General features: G+C 46.2%; 1 protein-coding gene and 1 pseudogene across 1 annotated transcript; one reads left to right on the top strand and one right to left on the bottom strand.

The window, feature by feature from the left end:
* LOC120375436 overlaps nt 1–22580 on the bottom strand; it is a 648226-nt pseudogene that overhangs the window by 469314 nt on the left and 156332 nt on the right.
* On the top strand, nt 14384–15496 carry LOC120375437 (zinc finger protein 345-like; the record flags this gene model as incomplete). Its single annotated transcript, XM_039496070.1, has 1 exon — nt 14384–15496. A coding segment is annotated over one exon (1113 nt), but the record flags the coding sequence as incomplete, so codon positions are not given.

The following is a 22580-nucleotide window of genomic DNA, read 5'->3' on the forward strand; positions in this document are numbered from 1 at the left end:
AGAAAGAATAGGCTAATCATCAATAGGAAAATTCTTCTGATGTGGAGGGGTCTTTGTGCAGTGAGAATCCTGGGTCCAAGCAGTCAGTCTTTGGCACTGCACAGCGGTGTCGGTAGTCAGCAGGACTTGGAAAGGGCCTTTCCAGCATGGAGCCAAGGCAGTCTTTCGCTGATGGATCTTTATGTAGACCCAGGCTCCTGGTTCCAACGAGTGGCAAGGTTGCACAGGATCCTTTGGTAGTGCTTCCATCACCTGTGTATAAAAAGACTTAACACATTTCATTAGTGCCTGACAATATTTAAGCATTATGTTATCCAGCAAATGAATGTCCATCTGAGCTGGGGTAAGTGGGGGTGCAGTTGGTAGTCAGCATTGGGTGTTCTGTCAAATTTCATGAGGGCTGAGTCCAGTCGTTCGATTGGGAATGGTTCCCATACACATCAGTGTCAAAGGAAGGGCATCTGGCCACTTTAAGTGTGTCTCAGCACAAATCCTGGCCAGTTAATTTTTTTAAGTCCTGTTCTGGCGTTCCACTGTCCCAACTGTGGGTGGTGAGGGCAGTGAGTTGCACATAACTCCTTTACAATCTGTCCAGTAAAAATGAATTCCACGATCACTGTTGATACCCACAGGGATGGCAAAACGTGGCACAAAATCTTTAAGCAAAATGTCACAACAGTCCTGACACCTGCTTTCCTGCAGGGAAAAGCTTCAACTCAAATGGTAAATACATCAACTAAAACTAATACATATCCATAACTACAACATGTAGATATTTAAATAAAATCAATCTGAATATCTACAAAAGGTCCCCAAGGAGGAGAGTGGGCTGGCCGCTGCACACCAATCTCGTGTAATTGCAGCAACCATTCCCCCCCCGCCTTCCCTTGGTAAGCAGCCAAGCGGTGTCCTTGACTGGGGCCAGCGCATGTTAGCTATTCTCTGGTTGTGTTTTCCATGTAACCTACAAAGGAAACTTTTACTCTTCAATTATACACCTATTTCATACCATGAACACATAAACAGTACTGTTATACAGTACAGAAGTATTATCATTCAATGTATGCCACATATACCCTTTCACTAAAATAACCTTATCACAGAACTTTGGAAGAACAAGCCAGGACAAGCACACCCACTTTGAGAAGTTCACTTAATATAACTTCTAGTCCAATAGCTATCCACCATCCCCAGCCCTCTGGCTAAAAATCTGAGGTAGCCAGAAGGATCCCTTGTACAATATGGGGAGCGGGTTAACTTTTCATGTCCTTGCTTCCAAAGACTGTCAGTATGCAAATTTTAACAACAATTCTCAATTAAAAGATTTGGCCAATGTAGTTTCTTTCCCTTACTTAAGAAAATGTATTAGACTTTAGTATATCACATTTTTCTGATATAACTAAACACTTTGTATTCTAAGTTGAACAAAACAAGTATCTGCATTGCAATGCAACATTTTCGCTTGATGTCAAATCAGACCATCTCATGAAAATATGAAACACAACAATTTTTTTTCCACGAGACAAAACACCACAAAACAGAACATAGAACACACAACATAATTGTGACTGCCAGTAAATCATAGTACGTTGAATGCTGTGCAGCTGGCATTAATGTTCTTTGATTATCTGAAAGACAAAAACAGAGGTCCACCCCTTCGGGGTAGTTAAATACTTAAAATATACAAATACTCTTGTTGATTCTAGGCAAAATAGAGGAATTACCCCATATTTTCTCGTATGTGCTTCTTAGACAGCCCTGGTTCAGCGGCCTCTACCTTATCAGTTAGTTAATTTGCATTAACACAGATGCTCTCCGGCTTCCTTTTTTTTCTTTTAACTCCTGCTTTTAAACACTGAAAGAAAACATCACCACTTATAGTGCCTGTAGGGCCTAATAAAATGTCATTACATAGCACTGTATACATTCTTCAACTGATTTAACAAAATTGTTCATAGCCAAATGAGTGCAATCTAATAATTTCTTTGCCTGAATTCATTCACAAACATGTCAAAGACACCAAAAAACTGTTCTCTTTAGCATTTTCACAAAGTTCAAGTGCTGTTCCCCCCAGCAAACAGAGTCAATTTTTCATTTTCCCTTAAAAATCAATTGCTTTTTCCTTCCAACAGCCACTTTACCAATGCAAATCACCATTCCAAATATCCTTCTGAGTATTTGAAATCCTCATGCTTATATTCACTTACTCCTTCTTTCCACTACACCCTCAAAAGTTTCCAACCTGTTTTCCAAATCTCTTTGTCTGTTGCCCGTCCGCCTGGGCCCGATCCTTTTTTCTCGCTGAATCGTCCCTATCCTAGGCACTACCAGTTTAGCTAGGAGGGTGGGCTTCACAACTAGCCCTCACCCTTCTGGTCTTGTCCCTAAAACATTTTTACTCCCAAGACTACCTGAGTCCTCCTAGTAAGGCTTGCCACCTGGGCAAAAATACATGGCCATTCACTTAACACATAATCCAAACCCCTTTGGGGGTCTACCCAGAGACCCACCCATTTGTCTGCTGTCACTTAAACAGAAAAGAAAATTACACAGAGAGCAAAGAAAATTACAGTCTAAGCCAGATTTCTTCTACTTCTATTACATTGTCCGCTACAGGGGGGAGGGCAGGACTGTAAAATCTCAGGACAACCTCAGAGCTTCATCGCACACATGGCTTCCACCCTGAGGAATTACGAACGAGAAGTTCAGTTCCGCTCACACACCTAACGCCCAAATGAACAGAGCAGAAAAACATCAGTAACCGGTTAAACAAAACAGAGCCAAAGCTAAATAGTGCACCAAAACCAAATAGTGTTTCCTTATTCTATTAGATCTCACCTATAATCATGCTATTCTTAACACAAAACACCAACAGTACCAAACAAAGTAAACATAAACTAACAAGGGTAAAACAGATAGATGGTGTAAATTCTGCAATTGCTCACCAAACTGTGACAAATTCCTGTTACTAATTTATCCCTCATGTCAGGTGATCAGACCGACAGAGCATACAATCAAATTTTAAAGCTTCATTAAAAATAATAAAACAACAATGGAGAGTGTTGGGAATGCTCCCACATCACTCGGGAAAAATATGAATGCCCCAAGCCTTAAGCCACTTTAATACTTACACATATCCAGACTGGCATGTCTGTGTATAATGTTCAGAGAAGGGAAATAGGTGGACGGGAGATTATCCTGTATACAGCTTGTCCAGCATTTCCAACATGCTTCCACTCTTGGGATGGCTGTTCTTTTACACCCTGGAATCTCCTGCGGCGTCTCTTTCAGAGATTCCAGTTCAGGTCAGCTGCCTGTCCGGCTTCAGGGTTGCAAAAACTGTTGGATCTCACTGAACCGTTAAGCTTTGCAAATGCAATCTCAGTTTTGTAACTTATACTGCTTTTTGGTTTGCCTTTTTTTTATTTTCCACAACCAGCTGGGGCTGAAGCAGTTTTACTTAGCACTTAGCATAGTCCGCACTAATTCATGACCTTGAAGACAAAACAACTTCTCCTTTATCTCAGGGCTAAGCCGAATTTCAAATTAACCCGTTCCTAGACAAATTGCTCACACTGTCACAGAGGTTTTTCTCTGTGATTAAAGCTCCACTGAGATATATGATCTTATCTAGATTGAAGGTACCTTCTAATGGGCATTGTTTAAATGAATTTTCACGCGTATACAGATTCCAATCATTTAAATACCTGCAGGTTTTAGGACCATAATGTACGTACATGTAATATGCTGGGGCACCCTTAGGGGGTAAGGTGGAATATTTAGACAGTCCCTTACCCATTTTCCACTCACACAGGAGAGACTCACAAGGAAAGGGGAGGGAAGATGGGTTCACACACTCCTAGACCCAGGCAGCTTCCTCGCCGGACTATGCCAGGCTGAGTCAGCCCACCGTGGGTCGGATCTCCTAAAGATCCACTAGTTACCGGGCTAGCCCGGTAACAGCCACTCACACTGGTGTACACACACACACACCAAGGCCTCCTTTTCTTCCTTTTTCTTTTTCTTTTTAACCTTTTTTCAACCTTTTTATTTTTTTATTTATTTTTTTTTTTTTAAACCATGATGCATCTTTACCTGGTCCGGACCAATACCATGAGGTGGTATGACAAACCCTCTTGAGGCAGTAAAACCCCCTCAGCACCGGTGCATTCTAATGCATTTACCTATGCATTACCTTATGCATTACCTTATGCATTTCCTTGGCCAACTCAGCAGTTCCCAGTACTGCAATAAACTAACCTTATTGGGGCCTCTCCCCAATACCACTTTGCATCTGATCCTGCTGCACAGTCAATAAGTTCAGATGGCGTGAGCCCAACAGAGACAGACGTCCTCAGGGACAGTCCTCCTCCGATACCCCAACAGAGATTTCAAAAGGTCTCATACCTCTCATGTGGCGCCATGGGGTTCGAAGGGGAATGATCCGTAGTAGTTGTCTGTGAGTCCGTGGGCGTTGCCATCCCGGACGAGCCCCCAAATTGTCGAAGAAAAACTCAGTTCTCACTTTTTTGTTTGGGTGCAGCAAAATCAAATTCTTTATTATTTCTCCAGTAATTACCATGGAGGGAGAGAGTGCCATAGGACACAGGGTCCTGGACAGGTCTCTCAACTGGTAAACAATCACAGCAAGCCTTTATATCTTTTACAGACAATTTCTAGCAATAATACAGACAGTAAAAGCAACAAATACATTTTGTTTATACATAAGCTTTTCTGCTATCTCACTAGAAAAACAAGACTGCAAGACTGCATATTGCAAGGTCGTAATAACTTTCACACAATTCACTCTGTCTTACATTATCTTGCTTCCTGACGTCACCAGGGTCACAGTTAACCTAACTCATGCTAACTAACATTCATTAAGATCTCTTCAAAACCTTGTTAATTATTTACTGGCTTCCACAGTAAATACACAGCATTTATTGAGAATACAACAGTTAGCATATGCTTCTCTATCCCCCCCACCCTATATCTCCCCCCGTCCTGCCAGTGATGTTCATAGTTACCAGTTTGTTGTAGCTCGAGTCAATCTAATGGCCAGTTAGATTCAGCACGATTGTGGGGCTGGGCTCTTGTCGGTCGCGGTCCAATGCCCCTGGAGTGTGCATGACAAACCCAAAGTCCCATGGCCAAGCACCCTGGATCTTATAGTTTTTTTCCCCTTTGTTGAAGTCTATGGATTTTGCTGTATCAGTTTGTGATCGGTTACTTCTTAACTGGTGTAAACATTCCAGTGCACCTCCGAGAGGGTCAGCCTGTGCTTTGCTCTGATTTAATCAATTGTCCTCAGGGTCCAGCCTTGACCTCAGGGTCATCAATCTGCCCTTCGTTATGGATGCACGTTGATGATTCTTTGATGTCCTTTAAGTCTCTTGACTCCTTCTTCCTTTACTCTGGCTATAACAATGGCCTTTACACCTTCTCTTTTCCTGGTGCATACATCCTCATTCACACAAACCCACTGAGAATACAAACAGTAGTATTTCATATCGAGCAAAAAGGCATTGCAAATGAAACCTTGCCTTCAATGTTTCTCTAATCTACTTAACATAGACACAATAGAGAATCCTGTCCCTTATTTACTAAACCTTAAAACAAAGACATGTATATTTAACTAGAGTGCCTAATTTGTAATACATAGAGGAAACCATAGTAGACAGTGTAACTTATCCTAAAACAAAAGGTGACCATAATCAGTTAGAAGGATTGTTCTGGTCTGTCATTCCCTTCTGCTATTCAAACAGGGTGGCTGACAGGATGAAATCAAATCATACATTAAATTCTCTCAGTACATTATAAAATCCAGCTCCTACAGCCGTATTCGAGATGTGGGTGCACCATAGATTTGTATACAGGCAATACGATATTTTCTGTCTTTTCTATCCCTTGCTTAATGATTCCCAACATTCCATTCACTTTTTGCTGCTGCTGCACATTGAGTGGATGTTTTCAGAGAACTATCCATAGTGACTCCAAGATCTCTCTCTTGAGTGGAAACAGCTAATTTAGACCTCATCATTTTATATGTCTAGTTGGGATTATGTTTTCCAATGGGCTGCACTATGTGCTATCCTGACATCTAGTTCTGCTGAGATCCTGCATTCAGTACTATCCCTGCCCTTCCTGTTCCCTTTCTCCACTGAACCCCACCAGCCCATGGTTACTGTTCCCAGCTTCCCCAGGACTCTCTCATTGTCTCTGGACCTCTCCGTAAGCAAGAAGCAGTGGCAGGGAGACTTGCCCTCTCTCTGGAGTCTTGGATTTCTGGGACATGGATTTACTTTCTCTGTGTTTTGGGAGCTTCTTTGAAATTGAGTGTCTGTGACATTAACCACAGTGCAATCTGGAGTGTTGAACAGCTGTGTCCCCTCAGTTCCCCAGGGTGGGGTGACTTTTACACTGTTTTACTGTGAGAGCAGCCGCTCCTGGGCAGTTATCACACAGTCTCCAGCATGTAACTCGCTCCCAGCTACACAGTATTTAGTGCTGCTAGTCAGCGACTCAGGAGTTACAGTGCAGCACAGGAAAACCCCAGAAAAGTCTCTGTTCCCAGACTTCCCCCAGAAATGTGCATCTTTCCCTGTCCAGCACACTACTGAACACTGCAAGCTCATATGAAGTCTGTCATTTCATCTGTGGAAAATCACATGCACCAGCCTTGTTATCCCATGTAGATGAGTGGACTCATCCCTGCGGCACCCCCTGCTGGTGACTTCTGGGAATTAGCTCATTCCAGCTCCGGCGCACCCTCTGCAGGCCAGTGATCCGCCTGTCCTCTGGCCCCCCATGTCCCTCCCTGGACCTGGTGCCCCTTTTACCTGGGGTGCTGCCCTCTGGCAGTAACCCCTCAGTCTTAGGGTCTCCCCTCCCCAGGGAACTCCGACCCTCTATGTTTATGTATTGGACTGTAATATAAAATCCAATCAAACAGTCCCCCTTTTCCCTCTAGTTATTCAATAGCTGCCCAGCCCAGGTGATGACTTTCTGCAGCTGGTACTAGCCCCTTGGGGCAGCCCTGGGCCCCGTTAATACAAATTCTACCACAGACTCCAGGTAACTGAAAGACCTCTGAGAAAGTGCTGGGGACTGGCAAGAAAGTGACTCTACACAAACAGCCTCTCCTCCCATTAGCAATTGCCAGGAGCAAATCCAGCCATGGGAGAGCAAAGCCCCCAGGAATGGGACTTTCCCAGCCAGAGGGGCAGGGAGAGAGGACAGGGGAAGGAGAGACTGAAAGGGGCAGTGGGAGAAATGGGGGCAGATTTCCAGCTCTCTAGTCCACCCAGACACATGTATTGCAGCATCCCTGGGCAGAACCACTTTCCAGTGAACAAGAAAAGGCTCACACAGAGGAAAAGCCAGTTCCTGACTCCATATTCTCCCTGCTAGGGTGTGACTGCCCTGGGGTCAGTGTCTGAGGGAATCCCCCACAGTGACTCCTTTGGTTCTGCTCTTTTCTAGCCTTGTGTTCAGAGAGTTTGGGCTGGTCTACACTAAGGGGAAAAATCGATATAAGATACGCAACTTCAGCTACGTGAATAACGTAGCTGAAGTCGAAGTATCTTATATCGATAACTTAACCGTCCTCACGGCGCGGGATCGATGTCCGGGGCTCTCCATATCGACGCCGCCACCGCCGTTCGGGGCGGTGGAGTTCCGGAATCGATAGAAGCGCGTTCGGGGATCGATATATCGCGTCTAGATGAGACGCGATATATCGATCCCTGAAAAATCGATCGCTACCCGCCGATACGGCGGGTAGTGTAGACGTAGCCTTTGTTATGCGATCGGGGGAGGGAGAAGGGAGGTTAAAAACCTCTCTGTGGGCTTAGCCTGGCGGGAGGGGCCAGCTCCACACTGTAATAAAGAGATTGAGCATTTTCCCAGATGGCAGAATCTAGGATGTCTGTCTGCAGGGAAAGGGCCTTGGAGAATCGTCCTGTGAAATTAACTAAAGCCTGTTCTGTAACCCCCACAACTGCCCTTCTCACCCTCCCAGGCTGCAGAATGACGTCCGTGTTTCACTCCAGCTCATCCCATCCTGCCATGGGACAGGGGAGAGAAATGGCTGCAGAGGAGGCTGTTCAGGTAGGGATTATCGGGGGGTTGCTGGTGGGTTCCTGCAGGAGGGAGAGGGACAGCAAATACACCGGAGATGGGAAGATTTGCACAGTCTGGTTTGGAGCCGGGCAGGAAATGCACAAGGTGGGGAAGGGAGGAGGACAGCTTGTGACATTCCTGCTGGGGGGAGTTTAATGAGTGGCCCAGATTCTAGGAACAGACCCATGAGATTAGGAGGTGGAAATACCCCAATTTGTGAAACAGAAAATAATAATCCTACATGGGGCTAGGAAAATTGACCAGACTCTCAGTGCTGGAGCCTGACCTGACTGACCAGCGGCTGCTGTGAGATATGAAGGGGGCACCCACTAGTGAGGTTTAGGGGAGATTCCCCTCCCTTCATATTCAGCTCCTCACAATGGGGAGGGTGCTGGGCTTCCTACCAGGGAGCTCTCCCTGGTCCCTGCTAGGGGCTCCATCTCCTGTATCGGTCTGTGACTAGTAGGAGTGTGATGGATCTGCTGTGAGAGAAAAGGGACTCTCTATTCGTCCCCTTAACCTGGTGTTTCCAGGATGCTCTGAGTGGGGTGGAGGTGGGACTCTGACTGTGATCCACCCAGAGCTTGCATTTGATTGACTTCTCTCCCCCACAAATAGTGGGGCTGTGAGTGAGGCAGCAGGTACTGAGTGTTGGACCCTTGCTCTTTCAGAGGCCAGTGACCTTCGAGGAGGTGGCTGTGTATTTCTCCAGGGAAGAGTGGGCTCTGCTGGACCCTGCTCAGAGAGCCCTCTACAGAGACGTCATGCAGGAGAACTATGAGAATGTGACCTCGCTGGGTAAGGATTCCTGTCCCCTCAGTTCTTGGAAGGGGAAATGAAGAGATACGGTTCATGCCAGCCCCACAATGCTACCTCTACACTGTCCTGTCTCTGCATCACCCCAATATGCCAGTGACCCACACACTGCCACAGACCCTCCCCTGCTGCAGAACACAGGAACAATATTGCCCAGTGTCAAATATCTCCTGTTTGCATAAGTAAACTTCTTTGAGATGGGGTGACCACACCTGCACGCAGTGTTATGCTCCTACAAAGCACATGGGATCTTTATAGAGGAAGGTAAACACCCACACACACACACACACACACACACACACACACACACACCCTCTGCCAGAGCAGTTCATAGTTACCAGTCTGTTGTAGCTCGAGTCAATCTAATGGCCAATTACACTGAGCACGAGTGTGGGGCTGGGCTTTTGTCGGTCGCAATCCAATGCTCCGGGAGTGTGGCAAGATGAACCCAAAGTCCCATGGCCAAGCACCCTGGTTCTTATACGGTTTTTTCCTTTGTTGAAGTCTATGGATTTTGCTGTATCAGTTTGTGATCGGTTACTTCTTAACTGTTGTAAACATTCCAGTGCACCTCCGAGAGGGTCAGCCTGTCCTTTTGTTCTAATTTAATCAATTGTCCTCAGGGGTGCCAGTCTTGACCTCAGGGTCATCAATCTGCCCTTCATTATGGATGCACGTTGTTGATTCTTTGATGTCCTTTAAGTCTCTTGACTCCTTCTTCCTTGACTCTGGCTATAACAATGGCCTTTACACCTTCTCTTTTCCTGATGCATACATCCTCATTCACACAAACCCACTGAGAATACAAACAGTAGTATTTTATATCGAGCAAAAAGGCATTGCAAATGAAACCTTGCCTTCAATGTTTCTCTAATCTACTTAACATAGACACAATAGAGAATCCTGTCTCTTATTTACTAAACCTTAAAACAAAGACATGTAGATTTAACTAGAGTGCCTAATTTGTAATACATAGAGGAAACCATAGTAGACAGTGTAACTTATCCTAAAACAAAAGGTGACCATAATCAGTCAGAAGGATTGTTCTGGTCTGTCATTCCTTTCTGCTATTCAAACAGGGTGGCTGACAGGATGAAATCAAATCATACATTAAATTCTCACAGTACATTATAAAATCCAGCTCCTAAAGCCGTATTCGAGATGTGGACGTACCGTAGATTTATATACAGGCAATATGATATTTTCTGTCTTTTCTATCCCTTGCTCAATGATTCCCAATGTTCCGTTTGCTTTTTGACTGCTGCTGCACATTGAGTGGATGTTTTCAGAGAACTATCCATGACTCCAAGATCTCTCTCTTGAGTGGAAACAGCTAATTTAGACCTCATCATTTTATATGTCTAGTTGGGATTATGTTTTCCAATGGGCTGCACTATGTGCTGTCCTGACATCTAGTACTGCTGAGATCCTGCATTCAGCACTATCCCTGCCCTTCCTGTTCCCTTTCTCCACTGAAGCCCACCTGCCCATGCTTCCTGTTCCCAGCTTCTCCAGGACTCTCTCATTGTCTCTGGACCTCTCCGTCAGCAAGAAGCAGTGGCAGGGAGATTTGCCCTCTCTCTGGAGTCTTGGATTTCTGGGACATGGATTTACTTTCTCTGTGTTTTGGGAGCCTCTTTGAAATTGAGTGTCTGTGACATTAACTACAGTGCAATCTGGAGTGTTGAACAGCTGTGTCCCCTCAGTTCCCCAGGGTGGGGTGACTTTTACACTGTTTTACTGTGAGAGCAGCCACTCCTGGGCAGTTATCACACAGTCTCCAGCATGTAACTCGCTCCCAGCTACACAGTATTTAGTGCTGCTAGTCCGCGACCCAGGAGTTACAGTGCAGCACAGGAAAACCCCAGAAAAGTCTTTGTTCCCAGACTTCCCCCAGAAATGTGCATCTTTCCCTGTCCAGCACACTACTGAACAAGGCAAGCTCATATGAAGTCTGTCATTTCATCAGTGGAAACTGACATGCACCAGCCTTGTTATCCCATGTAGATGAGTGAACTCATCCCTGCGGCACCCCCTGCTGGTGACTTCTGGGAATTAGCTCATTCCAGCTCTGGTGCACCCTCTGCAGGCTGGTGATCCGCCTGTCCTCTGGCCTCCCATGTCTCTCCCTGGACCTGGTGCCCTTTTTACCTGGGGTGCTGCCCTCTGGCAGTAACCCCTCAGTCTTAGGGTCTCCCCTCCCCAGGGAACTCCCACCCACTATTCCCACCTCGGCTCAGTATAACGCCAGTCATCATCTAGCCCCACACCCTGGGGCAGGCTGCAGGATCAGCCACTCATCACTGGCAAGGAGGGTTTGGACCTGCTGCCTTTGCCTACCGCTGGGCTGCCCTCTGCAACCCCCCAGTACCTATTGCCTTCTGCTAGGCCTCGGCCTGGGGCTTTCCAGGCTGGAGCTCCCCAGCTCCTCTGCCTTTCCCCAGCCCTGCTTCACTCAGGTACCCTGTGTCCAGCTCCCTGCAGCCAGGCCCATCTCCCTCTACAAACAGAGAGAGACTCTATCTGCCCCTGGCTTCTCTGCCTTTATAGGGCAGCTGAGTCTCTTTGGGGCCTGGCCCCAGCTGCAGCCACTTCCCCCAAGCAGCCCAGCCTAAAAGCTGCTTTCTCCAGCCACAGCCCCCTCCCAGGGCTGTTTTTAACCCTTCAGAGCAGGAGCGGGGGTCCACCCCGCTACATCCCAAATGCAGTTTCCAACACACTTTAATCCAAACACACTAGTTGGATAAAACAATAAAACAAGATTGTTAATTACCAAAAAAAAAGATTTTAAGTGACTACAGGTAACGAGGCATAAAAGTCAGAATTATTTACAAAAGAAATGCAAGATAAACCACAAATAAATTTGTTAGTCTCTAAGGTGCCACAAGTACTCCTGTTCTTTTTACAAACTAACATGTAAGTCAGGGGTAGGTAAACTACAGCCCGCAGGCCACATCCGGCCCGCAGGCCCAGCTTGCTCGGCCCCTGAGCTCCCGGATGGGGAGGCTCCCCTCTCCCTCCCCTCCCCTGCTGTTCCCTCGCCCCTGCTGTCCCACTGTAGACTCAACATGCCGCGCCACCAGCGCTCTGGGCCACCACTCCTGGGCAGTGCTGCAGCGGTGGGGCTGCGAGCTCCTACTGCTCTGGGTGGCATGGTAAGGGGGCCGGTCAGCGCTCTCCTGAGGGACCTCGTATCTAGCTCCGGCGAGCCGCGTGGCTGTGGTAAGGGGGCCAGGAGGTTGGATAAGGGGCAGAGAGTCCTGGGGGGCAGTCAGGGGACAGGGAGCAGGGGATGGTTGGGCAGGCGGTCAGGGGATGGGGAACTGGAGGGTTGGATAGGCGTAGGAGTCCCGGGGTTTGTCAGGGGGCGGGGGTTTGGATATGGGTTCATATCCAGGACCCCACCCCCTACCCAACCCCGCTGCTACCTGTCCCTTGACTGCCCTGACCTCTATCCACCCCCCTGCCCACTGACAGACCCTTGGGACTCCCACACCTATCCAGCCCCCGTCCTCCCAGAACCTCCGCCCCATCCAACTGTCCCCTGACTGCCCCCTGGGACTCCCTGCCCCTTATCTAACCCCCCGGCCCCCTTACCATGCCGCTCAGAGCAGCACGTCTGGCAGCCACGTGGGCCACGCAGAGCCAGACACACTGCCCCGCAGGAGCGCACTGCCCGCGCGGTGGCGTGGCTGTGGGGGAGGGACTAGCCTCCCCAGCCGGGAGCTCAGGGACCGGGCAGGACGGTCCTGTCGGCTGGATGTGGCCCGTGGGCCGTAATTTGCCCATCCCTGATCAAGGGCATAAACCTATTGAGTCAGCAAGACATGCAGGGGTATGTCTGTGTGCTGAGACTTCCGAGGCTTTTCCATGCCCTGTGCTGTGAAGCTTGTGTTTGGGACACAGGAAGTACAAGCCACATGGCAAAGGGAATATAAAGGGCAGCTGCATCATCTCCATTTTGTCTTCAATCCCTCTTCCTACCTCTGGAGCAACTTCTCTACAAATTGAAGCCTGGAACAAAGGACTGAAAGACCCATCGAACTTGTGGATGTGTTCCAGACGGACTTTCAAGCCAGCAGCTCAGCAATACTGCTAATAACCTGATATATAGATTTCTGAATGCATCTCACTGCTTTTCCATTTAACAACTTTTTTTGTGTCATGTCCTGTCTTGTCTTTCCATGCTAAAGGATTGGCTGGCAGTGTGGTCTTTTGGGTAAGATCCAAACCTATAGTGATCTTGTAATGTGGCTGACCCTTTGGGGTCAGAAAAACATTTTATATATGAGCAGAGTTTTTAAATAACCTCTCACTGTACTGGACCTAGGTGCTGATTGGGAGTCGGAGAACTGGAATGCAATAAAGGGGGCCATGTGATTTCTTTTTTCAGCTTCTCGATAACCCGTGTGTGGGATCAGAAGCACAGTTTGTGACTGGTCGTTGAGTTTAACTTCAGTGTTAACCACCAGTTTTGGGAGCATCTGCTCTCCCTTTTTCATCCTGCCCTGACCCTGGCATTTTCAGTGTGGACTGCCCCAGGCACACCCGTCACACTAAGCACTGAAGTTAAATTAATAGAATGTTTTTTATGACAAAGTTATGAAATCAAGTGACCTCCTTTGTTTTCTTTCATCTGAGCAGGGTTTCCAATTTCCCAACCTGATGTGATCTCCCAGCTGGAACAAGGGGAAGAGCCATGGGTCCCAGACCTCCAGGGTTCAGAGGAAAGAGAGATCCTGAGAGCTCCCTGCACAGGTGAGGAAATATTAAACCAACTCAGAATCTGTAAGTGCCTGAAGGAAACATCTGGGATGCCCTACAATGCCCTTGGAAGGTCTCTCAGTTCAATATTGTCCCTAGCAGGGGTCGTATCCTTAGGGTAAATATAGCTCATGGCTTCCTGTAGACCCTAGCAGACACCAGACAGTAGCTTCCTCCTTTCCCCCTGTGATATTGGATGGGATGTGATGAATTGATCCCCTCCTCTCTCCTGTTTGGGGAAGAACTTGGGGGAGTTCAGTTCCTGATTTTTATTTGACCTCTCTCCAGTACTTGTATTGGTTTGGCCTTCCCCTTTCCATCCCTGTTTGAGGTTTCTGTCTCTATCACAGCAGGTGACGCAAGGGTATGTGAGAAAGAGGAGCAGAATTCTCAGCAGGAAAATGTTGAGCAAGTGGATAAACACAGAGCATTATCACAAAGATCGAAAAGGAATGTGTCCTGGAGTCATAAGCAGGAAAAATCCCATGACATTCAACACAGACCAGAAGGAGAGCAGGGAAACCAGCCAGGGGAGAAATTGGGTAAATGTATTTCCTGTCAGGAAACTCAGAAGGACCTCAAGGAAACCACAACACAACAGGAAATCCTCAGCAGAAGGAGAAAAAATACATGCCGTGAGTTTGGGGAAAACGTATGTGATTACTCCATCCTTATAAAGCATCACAGAATCCACACAGGGAAGAGGCCCTATGAATGCACTGAGTGTGGAAAATGCTTCCCTAGCAGCTCAGGCCTTTCTCAACATCAGAGAATTCACACAGGGGAGAGGCCCTATGAATGCAGTGAGTGCGGGAAAACCTTCAGTCGCAGTTCACACCTTATTACGCATCAGAGAATCCACACAGAGGAGAGGCCCTATGAATGCAGTGAGTGTGGAAAATGCTTCACTAGCAGCTCAGGCCTTTATCAACATCAGAGAATCCACACAGGGGAGAGGCCCTATGAATGCAGTGAGTGTGGGAAAAGCTTCACTAGCAGCTCAAACCTTCTTGCCCATCAGAGAATCCACACAGGGGAGAGGCCCTATGAATGCAGTGAGTGTGGAAAATGCTTCACTGACAGCTCAGCCCTTTCTCAACATCAGATAATCCACAGAGGGGAGAGGCCCTATGAATGCAGTGAATGTGGGGGAAAATTCAATCGCAGCTCAGACCTTATTAGACATCAGAGAATCCACACAGGGAAGAGGCCCTATGAATGCAGCGAGTGTGGGAAAACCTTCAATCGCAGTTCAAACCTTCTTACCCATCAGAGAATCCACACAGGGGAGAGGCCCTATGAATGCAGTGAGTGTGGAAAATGCTTCACTAGCAGCTCAGGCCTTTATCAACATCAGAGAATCCACACAGGGAAGAGGCCCTATGAATGCAGTGAGTGTGAGAAAAACTTCACTAGCAGCTCAAGCCTTTCTAAACATCAGAGAATCCACACAGGGGAGAGGCCCTATGAATGCAGTGAGTGTGAAAAATGCTTCACTGACAGCTCAGCCCTTTCTCAACATCAGAGAATCCACACAGGGGAGAGGCCCTATGAATGCAGTGAATGTGGGGGAAAATTCAATCGCAGCTCAGACCTTATTAGACATCAGAGAAACCACACAGGGAGGAGGCCCTATGAATGCAGCGAGTGTGGGAAAACCTTCAATCGCAGCTCAAACCTTCTTACCCATCAGAGAATCCACACAGGGGAGAGGCCCTATGAATGCAGTGAGTGTGGGAAAACCTTCAGTCGCAGTTCACACCTTATTAGGCATCAGAGAATCCACACAGGGTAGAGGCCCTATGAATGCAGTGAGTGTGAGAAAAACTTCACTAGCAGCTCAAGCCTTTCTAAACATCAGAGAATCCACACCGGTGGGAGACCTTATAAATGCAGTGAGTGCAGGAAAACCTTCTGTGGGCACTTAGCCCATGTTAGTCATCAGAGAATCTGCAAGGGAGATCAACAACATAAACACCTCTAGGGCTATCAATACTTTTTTTTCTCTAATAATTTTCCTGATTCCCACATAGTAACTTTTACAGCTGTTTGAACTGTTTGCAGCATGGTTATCCCTCAGTTTGACCAGACGAGTGGCCATTTTTGCCGTTTGCCCTGTTTTGAAGTGGACCCATTTGTCCTTTCTATCAACTCCATTATCCCATGAGTAATTCAAGTGTGCCCTTCCTATCAGGAACCAGGGAGCATCACATTTATACTATTCCTCCTATTTCAAAATTATTGTTGGTCATCAGTGATACAGATTGTATCATTGCCTGTTGTTCTCACATTGCTCTGGGTTGTGCTGAAGAGCAGATATAATGGGAATTTTTCAAATTATAGTTAAATGAAGAGGAGCAGGGGCAGGAAAAAAAGTGTAATTTCAGCCTCTGTGACACTGGAAAGAGATGGGGAGACGCAGAGATTCCTCCTTCCCCATCACTGCAGAACTGTTACCTTTTGTCTGAGCCATGCAGAGGTTATCATCATCACATTCTATCCATCCACTTCTCAAAGTGTCCTGTGAGGAACAGTTCTCAGCTGTCTGTGCTTGGAGATGATGCTTTGACTTCTTTAATCTTATATCAGAGTTGCTCTGAGATGAAAGTGTCAAAGACCTGGAAGGGAATTCAAATGGATCCCAAACACAGTGTGATCATTGGGAGTTTAAATCCCAGGTTCCATCTATTGGTAAAGCCACTTCTGGCAAGGTGAGTGGTTTTGTCCTAATTATAGCAATGCTCGGATACTAAAATTTTGTAAATAACATAACTGGCTATTGAGACAGTGCTGAGTGAAGTATGTTTGAATGGATCAGAGGAGAATGTGATGGGAGAATCTCTTGTCCTGATTCTGAATAATCAGATGTAACCTGCTCTGGAATTTCACTTCACACTTTCATTGCCATGTATTCTAGCTCTCTGTGATGTGGGTTTCTATCTTTCCTGAAGGCTGTTTGGTCACTCAGTTGGATAGTAGTTCAGTTTGATAGGATGTAGCGCAGATTTATTGGAGAATTTAAGACAAATGACTATTTGCTAAAATCATCATTTCTCACTTCAGCTTTGCTTTTTCCCCATCCCTGCACGATGTCATGGAGAAGGTTGAAGTGCAGTTCTGTCAGCATTAGAGAACTCTCCAATTTACTGGACAGGCTAACAAAGAAACAGCAGTGATTTAAAGTCTGTACTCAGAAATGGTCAACAACAGCAGAACCGAACTAACTGAAGGAAGTGCATATGATCACGGTGTAGTTCAATTGTTTAAGTCAATATTGTCCCAGATGTTCTGGGGAGAAAATTCCATGCTAAGTGATTTTTGAACTAGGCACAATGCCCATGTATTTGGTTCCAAAGCCTTTGTAACCCAGGCCCTACAGAAGATCTTTCCTAGCTAATCTTATTGTATCGGAGATGCTGCCCTTCATGATGCAGATGTTGAGGAAATAGAAGCAGAGTTTTGTTGAATTTATCCTTTGTAGGTGCTAAAAATGTATATCGATCAAATCAGTTCTGGAAATCTAATAGCTGCAGAAAAATAGCGATTTTTTAATAGAAACTCCAACTCTGGTCACTAATGAAGATTGTGATCCAGCCCTGTATCCAGTCCCTTGCCTGGAACTGTTTCACCAAATTAAAGAAAAGCTGGGCATGTTTTGGTAAGCCTCACTAACACTACTGAGATTTGGAGTGGTTTTGTAAAGGATTCTACTTTGGAGAAGTGTAAATTTATCCTGGCCAAGGATTTGGAAAGAGCTGGGGCTGAAAGAGTCCACATCCAGTTCTTGGTTTCCACCCCAGTAAAGGAAGCTATGGTGACCAGTGACCCAAGGAAAATTGTTTGTACAACTCCACTTCCTAGTTCAGTGTCACTGATTACAGTTCCAAAGGATGCCAGGTTACATTGAGAACAATCATCCTTCACCATTTGGATCCAAAGAGAGTGCTTCAAAGGACATTCCTTCCCCGTGGATCCCAAACTGGCTGCCTGATTGGGTAACAAGGACTTCAAGGCTGTAGAAATGATGGTAACCAATGGGGCAATGAATGTATCAGGCTCCAATTTCAGACTTCTGGATACTCGCATGTTGAGTTCTGATTCTATGGTTTTGTGTCTGATGCTATGGCTACACAATAAAGCTGATGTTGGTGCAGCTGCACCAATGTAGCTGCGCTGCTGTAGCGCTGCTATTACAGATGCTTTCAGCCAATGGGAGAGATTTCTCTCATCGGACTTGATTAGTCCAACCCTCGCAAGCGGCAGTGGCTCTTTTGGCAGGAGAAGTTCTGCTGCTGATGTATAGCTATCTACACAGGGGGTTAGGGCTGTGTAACTACATTGCTCAGTGGTGTGGATTTTTCACACATCGGAGTAATATAGTTAACTGATAAATGTCTTTAGTGTAGACCAGACAGTTCTCTCTTGTGTTTTATGCATTTACATCACTTGTCTAACTTCTCTCACTTTGAAAGATTAAAAGTGTGACACGAGAGGTATTTTTCCTCATGATGCAAAGATTCCCACATAGGAGACCCCTTCCACCAACACATAATGTAGAAGATCCTGAGATATATGAACTCACAGAAGTGGTTGGGACAAACCACAACTTGAGCCAAGGTTCAGTTGTTCGCAACGGGCATTAGAAGAAAACTAACATATATGATAAGAATTTGTGATCTTTGAATATGTTTTTATCTATTAAAATGAGATTATTGGTGATGTTATTGGTTAAAGAAGAAGAGACTAAATGTGTGATAATCTGAAGTATTTTGGAAAACTGAAAGTTGTTTTTGTTTTGTTTTGTTAGTCGTACAGGAAATGGTGGCTAATCTTGAATAGTTAATTTGATTTAATTTACCCCCTGTAGTATAAAGAGTTCTGGTAGAAAACCTCACTCCAAAGGTTGGGATGGGAGAATGTGTGTGAGAAAGTGTGCATAAGAGAATATTGGCCCAGTATAGATTTTAGTATTTTGTGTTTTCAAATAGAATTTATTTTGTTTAGTTTCTAAGTCAATTTCTATTCAAAGGAAAGCTACTCGAGGTGACAAGTTGTATAAATTTTTACCAGCTTAGACTGTAAGGGTCACTGTCTTCCCCACTTCTCTAATTTGCAAAGGAAAGGCCTGACATCTGTCACAGGATGTGTCCAGCAGGTAGAACAGCTGCACTCATCAACCATCAATATAAAGAAAAAGACTGAAATCCATTGTCTTTCAGGTCAATAAGCCATCTAAAGGCTGGTCGATGTAGAAAAGCTGTGTTGGCATAACCACATCTCTCAGGGGTGTGAAAAGTCCTCTCCACTGAGAGAAGTCGTTAATGTGACCTGAGCCCCAGTGTAGGCAGTGTTGGGTTGTCAGAAGAATATTTCCAGTGTTTGAAGTGTAGAGACAGTCTTAACATCAATTCCAATTTTGACCCATCTCCCTATGTGTGTGAGAGTTACTCGTATGGAGGGCTGAGCCAGCTGTCCAATCACCCGGTTCCTCAACTGTAGCTACAGCTCTTAGTGCCCATGAATGCAAAGACTGAGAGAAATGGAGAGTTCCAGCCATTGTCATTTTAGTATCTTATTGTTCCTCTCTCTGTTTTTTGTGCTGGCCTTTCTGTTCTATCAGGGGGTGACGGTATAGCTCAGTGCATCTGTGACAAAAGCTCATTGGTGTCAATTGGCAAAGGGGTTCACTGTTCTTCACAAGCAACTCCTGTGTCAGACCTGAAAAACTCCCCACCTAATACACTGCTTTTATGATAGTTATCCAGGAAGCATAGCAGTGAGATCTCTGCTGAAAGCTTGTAAATTATTGATACTCCTACTCACTGCGAGAGGTGTGTCCAAGTCATAGTTAAGGGTAATTAAAGTACATGGAAAATTATGCCCATATGGTATTGTTGTGAAAGTGAGTCACCCCAATCATAGGTCTTGTTGGGGACGGCCCATTCCAGTGGGAGGAATTGGCACCTCTCCTTGCTAGCCAGTTATGTGATGTATTGCTCCATTGTCAGCCTTTGCACCAACCCAGAAAAGCCAATGGAAAACCATCAAAGACAAATTATAGACATCGAAACCCTGTGGAAGTGACAAGGACAATATGAGAATGAGTAGATCGTCCTTTCTGTGAATATAAAGACAAAAGACTGATTCAGTTCATAACAGGGTGGAGAAAAACACTCTGGGTCCATTCACCAAGGAGATTCCTAATGACCAGTGATGCTTCATGAAAGGCAGGGCCATGGCGCCTAGGGACTAGCAATCAGTGAAATTGACTGACGTGTGAGGTGAGAATCTACTTAGATAGGAAAGGTAACTATTAAGAAGTGTAGGTTACATTTTCTGATTTTGTTTAGTTGGTAACAGTTGGTTTCCATCACTCACATTTGTTTGTTTAAATCTCTATCGGTTGTTAAATAAATTTCTGCTTGTTTGATAACTATACTCAAGTGCTGTGTGAGATACAGTAGCAGTGGTCCACAGTAAAACTAGTAACCGGGGATATACCATTGCTTTGGGCAGAGAGAATCTGGGATTTCTCTGAGTATCTGGTGATCTGGGCTGGACCCCAGAGGGAGACACATTGAAGGAACTCAGGGGTTAGGGTGGCTGCTGTAGCTCAGAGGAGGGTCCTTGAGTGCCTGACGGGCTGGGTGAGTTTGGTCACTAACATCCAGCTGCCAAATGCAAAACTCCCTCTTCCTAGTGGCAGGTGGCAACAAGGAAACTCACAGCCCTCTGCTCCCTGAGAAGGGTCACAATATGTCTCTATGTTGATTCACCTGTCAAATTCACACAAGGAAAGCTCCCTATAGCATAAAACTCTGCCATATGAAATCATGGAACATGTGCTCTTCACTCTGTGAAAGCACGTAAAGAATCCAAGCGCTGGAGGACAGGGTTTGGGCCCAGAGTGACCTAGACAAATTGGAGGATTGGGCCAAAAGAAATCTGAGGAGGTTCAACAAGGAGAAGTGCAGAGTCCTGCACTTAGGAAAGAAGAATCCCCTGCACTGCTACAGCCTGGGGACCGACTGGCTAAGCAGCAGTTCTTCAGAAAAGGACCTGGGGATTACAGTGGATGAGAAGCTGGATATGAGTCAACAGTCCCCTTGTTGCCAAGAAGGCTAACAGCAGATTGGGCTGCGTTAGTAGAAGCATTGCCAGCAGATTGAGGGAAGTGTGTTCATTTCAAACCTGCAGCTTATTCATTTCATTTGGTGACCCCTACTAGTTCTTGTGTTATGAGAAGGAGTAAATAATACTCCCTTCCTTTGTCCTTTAAAAGATATTATGTGACCCCCTCCTCCTTGTGTCTCATGTCTTGGGACCAACATGGATACAACAACACCGCAAACAACAAGGTTCAAAGTCAATGCACATGGGAGAAGCATCTTGTGTTTCATTCCTTATGTCCTAGTCCCAGCGTGTGGCCATTTCCTTTTCTTCCTTTCTGTCAAAAGCTTTGGTGTTTTGCACAGAAACATTATTTCCCCAGGAGAGACTCAGGAGCGAGGGCTGCATTCCTGTGCCAAACAGTCACTGGAAGGGGGCAGACAAAAGCCTTTAGGATGAGGCATCCGTCACTGTCAAAAATCATCTTCCTCCTGTGGTTCCGCGGGCAGCAGGAGCAGCCACAGCTCGGTGGCCCCCGGCAGCACTCCTGGGGTGGCCGAAGCAGCAGCAGGCCCCCTGGGGCTCCCCCCACCGGGGCAGCAGCTGGAGTGGCAGCAGGTTGGCAGGGCTTCTCCCCTGGTAGCTGGTGCTCATTATCCATCAAATAAATCAAAACACTTCCCCCTGCAAGTGGATTTAGCCCAGGACCCTCAGAGTCAGCAGCTCTTACACCCCCCACTGAGCTCTCTGGTCAGGTGCCCTAGCGCCGGAAGCCTCCTGTTTAGATCCTAAAATAGCATTTTTGCACTGGGGTGGGGCTGAAATTTTGAACCAGACATAGCTCCACCGTTATTTTATTGAATTGCTTGAAAACAGCAAGTGTAGAAAGTCTCCTAAGTGCCAGGCTCTCTGCCATGGAAACAGCTGCCCCTGCTCTCCAGGAGACTGTGCGTTCCACCCAACAAAGTACAAGCCTCTGAACTGAAGAGGGGTCAGACAGTGATGGTAACACAAATCTTCCGACTGTTAACCCAAGTCCCTTCCTTTCTTTAACCTAGGACGTGCCAGTCAACTGTGAGCCATGGTGTTATCTTCATCTTAAAATACCTCTCAGGACATCGAACAGAGGAAGTGAAACCCCCTCCCCTAAATGGCTCCCTGTTGAGGCGTTGTACCATACCTGCCCCTGGAGACTGTCTGGTTTTATATAGAATCATAGAATCATAGAATTCAAGATCAGAAGGGACCATTATGATCATCTAGTCTGACCTCCTGCAAGATGCAGGCCACATAAGCCGATCCACCCGCTCCTTTAGCTAGCGACCCCTGCCCCATGCTTCGGAGGAAGGCGAAAAACCTCCAGGGCCACTGCCAATCTTCCCTGGAGGAAAATTCCTTCCCGACCCCAAATATGGCGGTCAGCTGAACCCCGAGCATGCGGGCAAGACTCTCCAGCCATACCCTCTGGAAAAAGGTTATATCATGTCATTGACCCATTGTACAATTTACCAGTGTGGCACTTAATTGACCTATTGACTAAGCCCGTTATCCTATCATACCATCTCCTCCATAAACGTATCTAGCTTAATCTTAAAGTCATGGAGGTCCTTCGCCCCCACTGTTTCCCTCGGTAGGCTGTTCCAGTATTGCACTCCCCTGATGGTTAGAAACCTTCGTCTAATTTCAAGCCTGAATTTCCTGACTGACAACTTATATCCGTTTGTCCTCGTGTCCACATTAGCACTGAGCTGAAATAATTCCTCTCCTTC

Source organism: Mauremys reevesii, linkage group 12 (genome assembly GCF_016161935.1).
Source record: "Mauremys reevesii isolate NIE-2019 linkage group 12, ASM1616193v1, whole genome shotgun sequence".
Taxonomy (NCBI): Eukaryota; Metazoa; Chordata; order Testudines; family Geoemydidae; genus Mauremys; species Mauremys reevesii.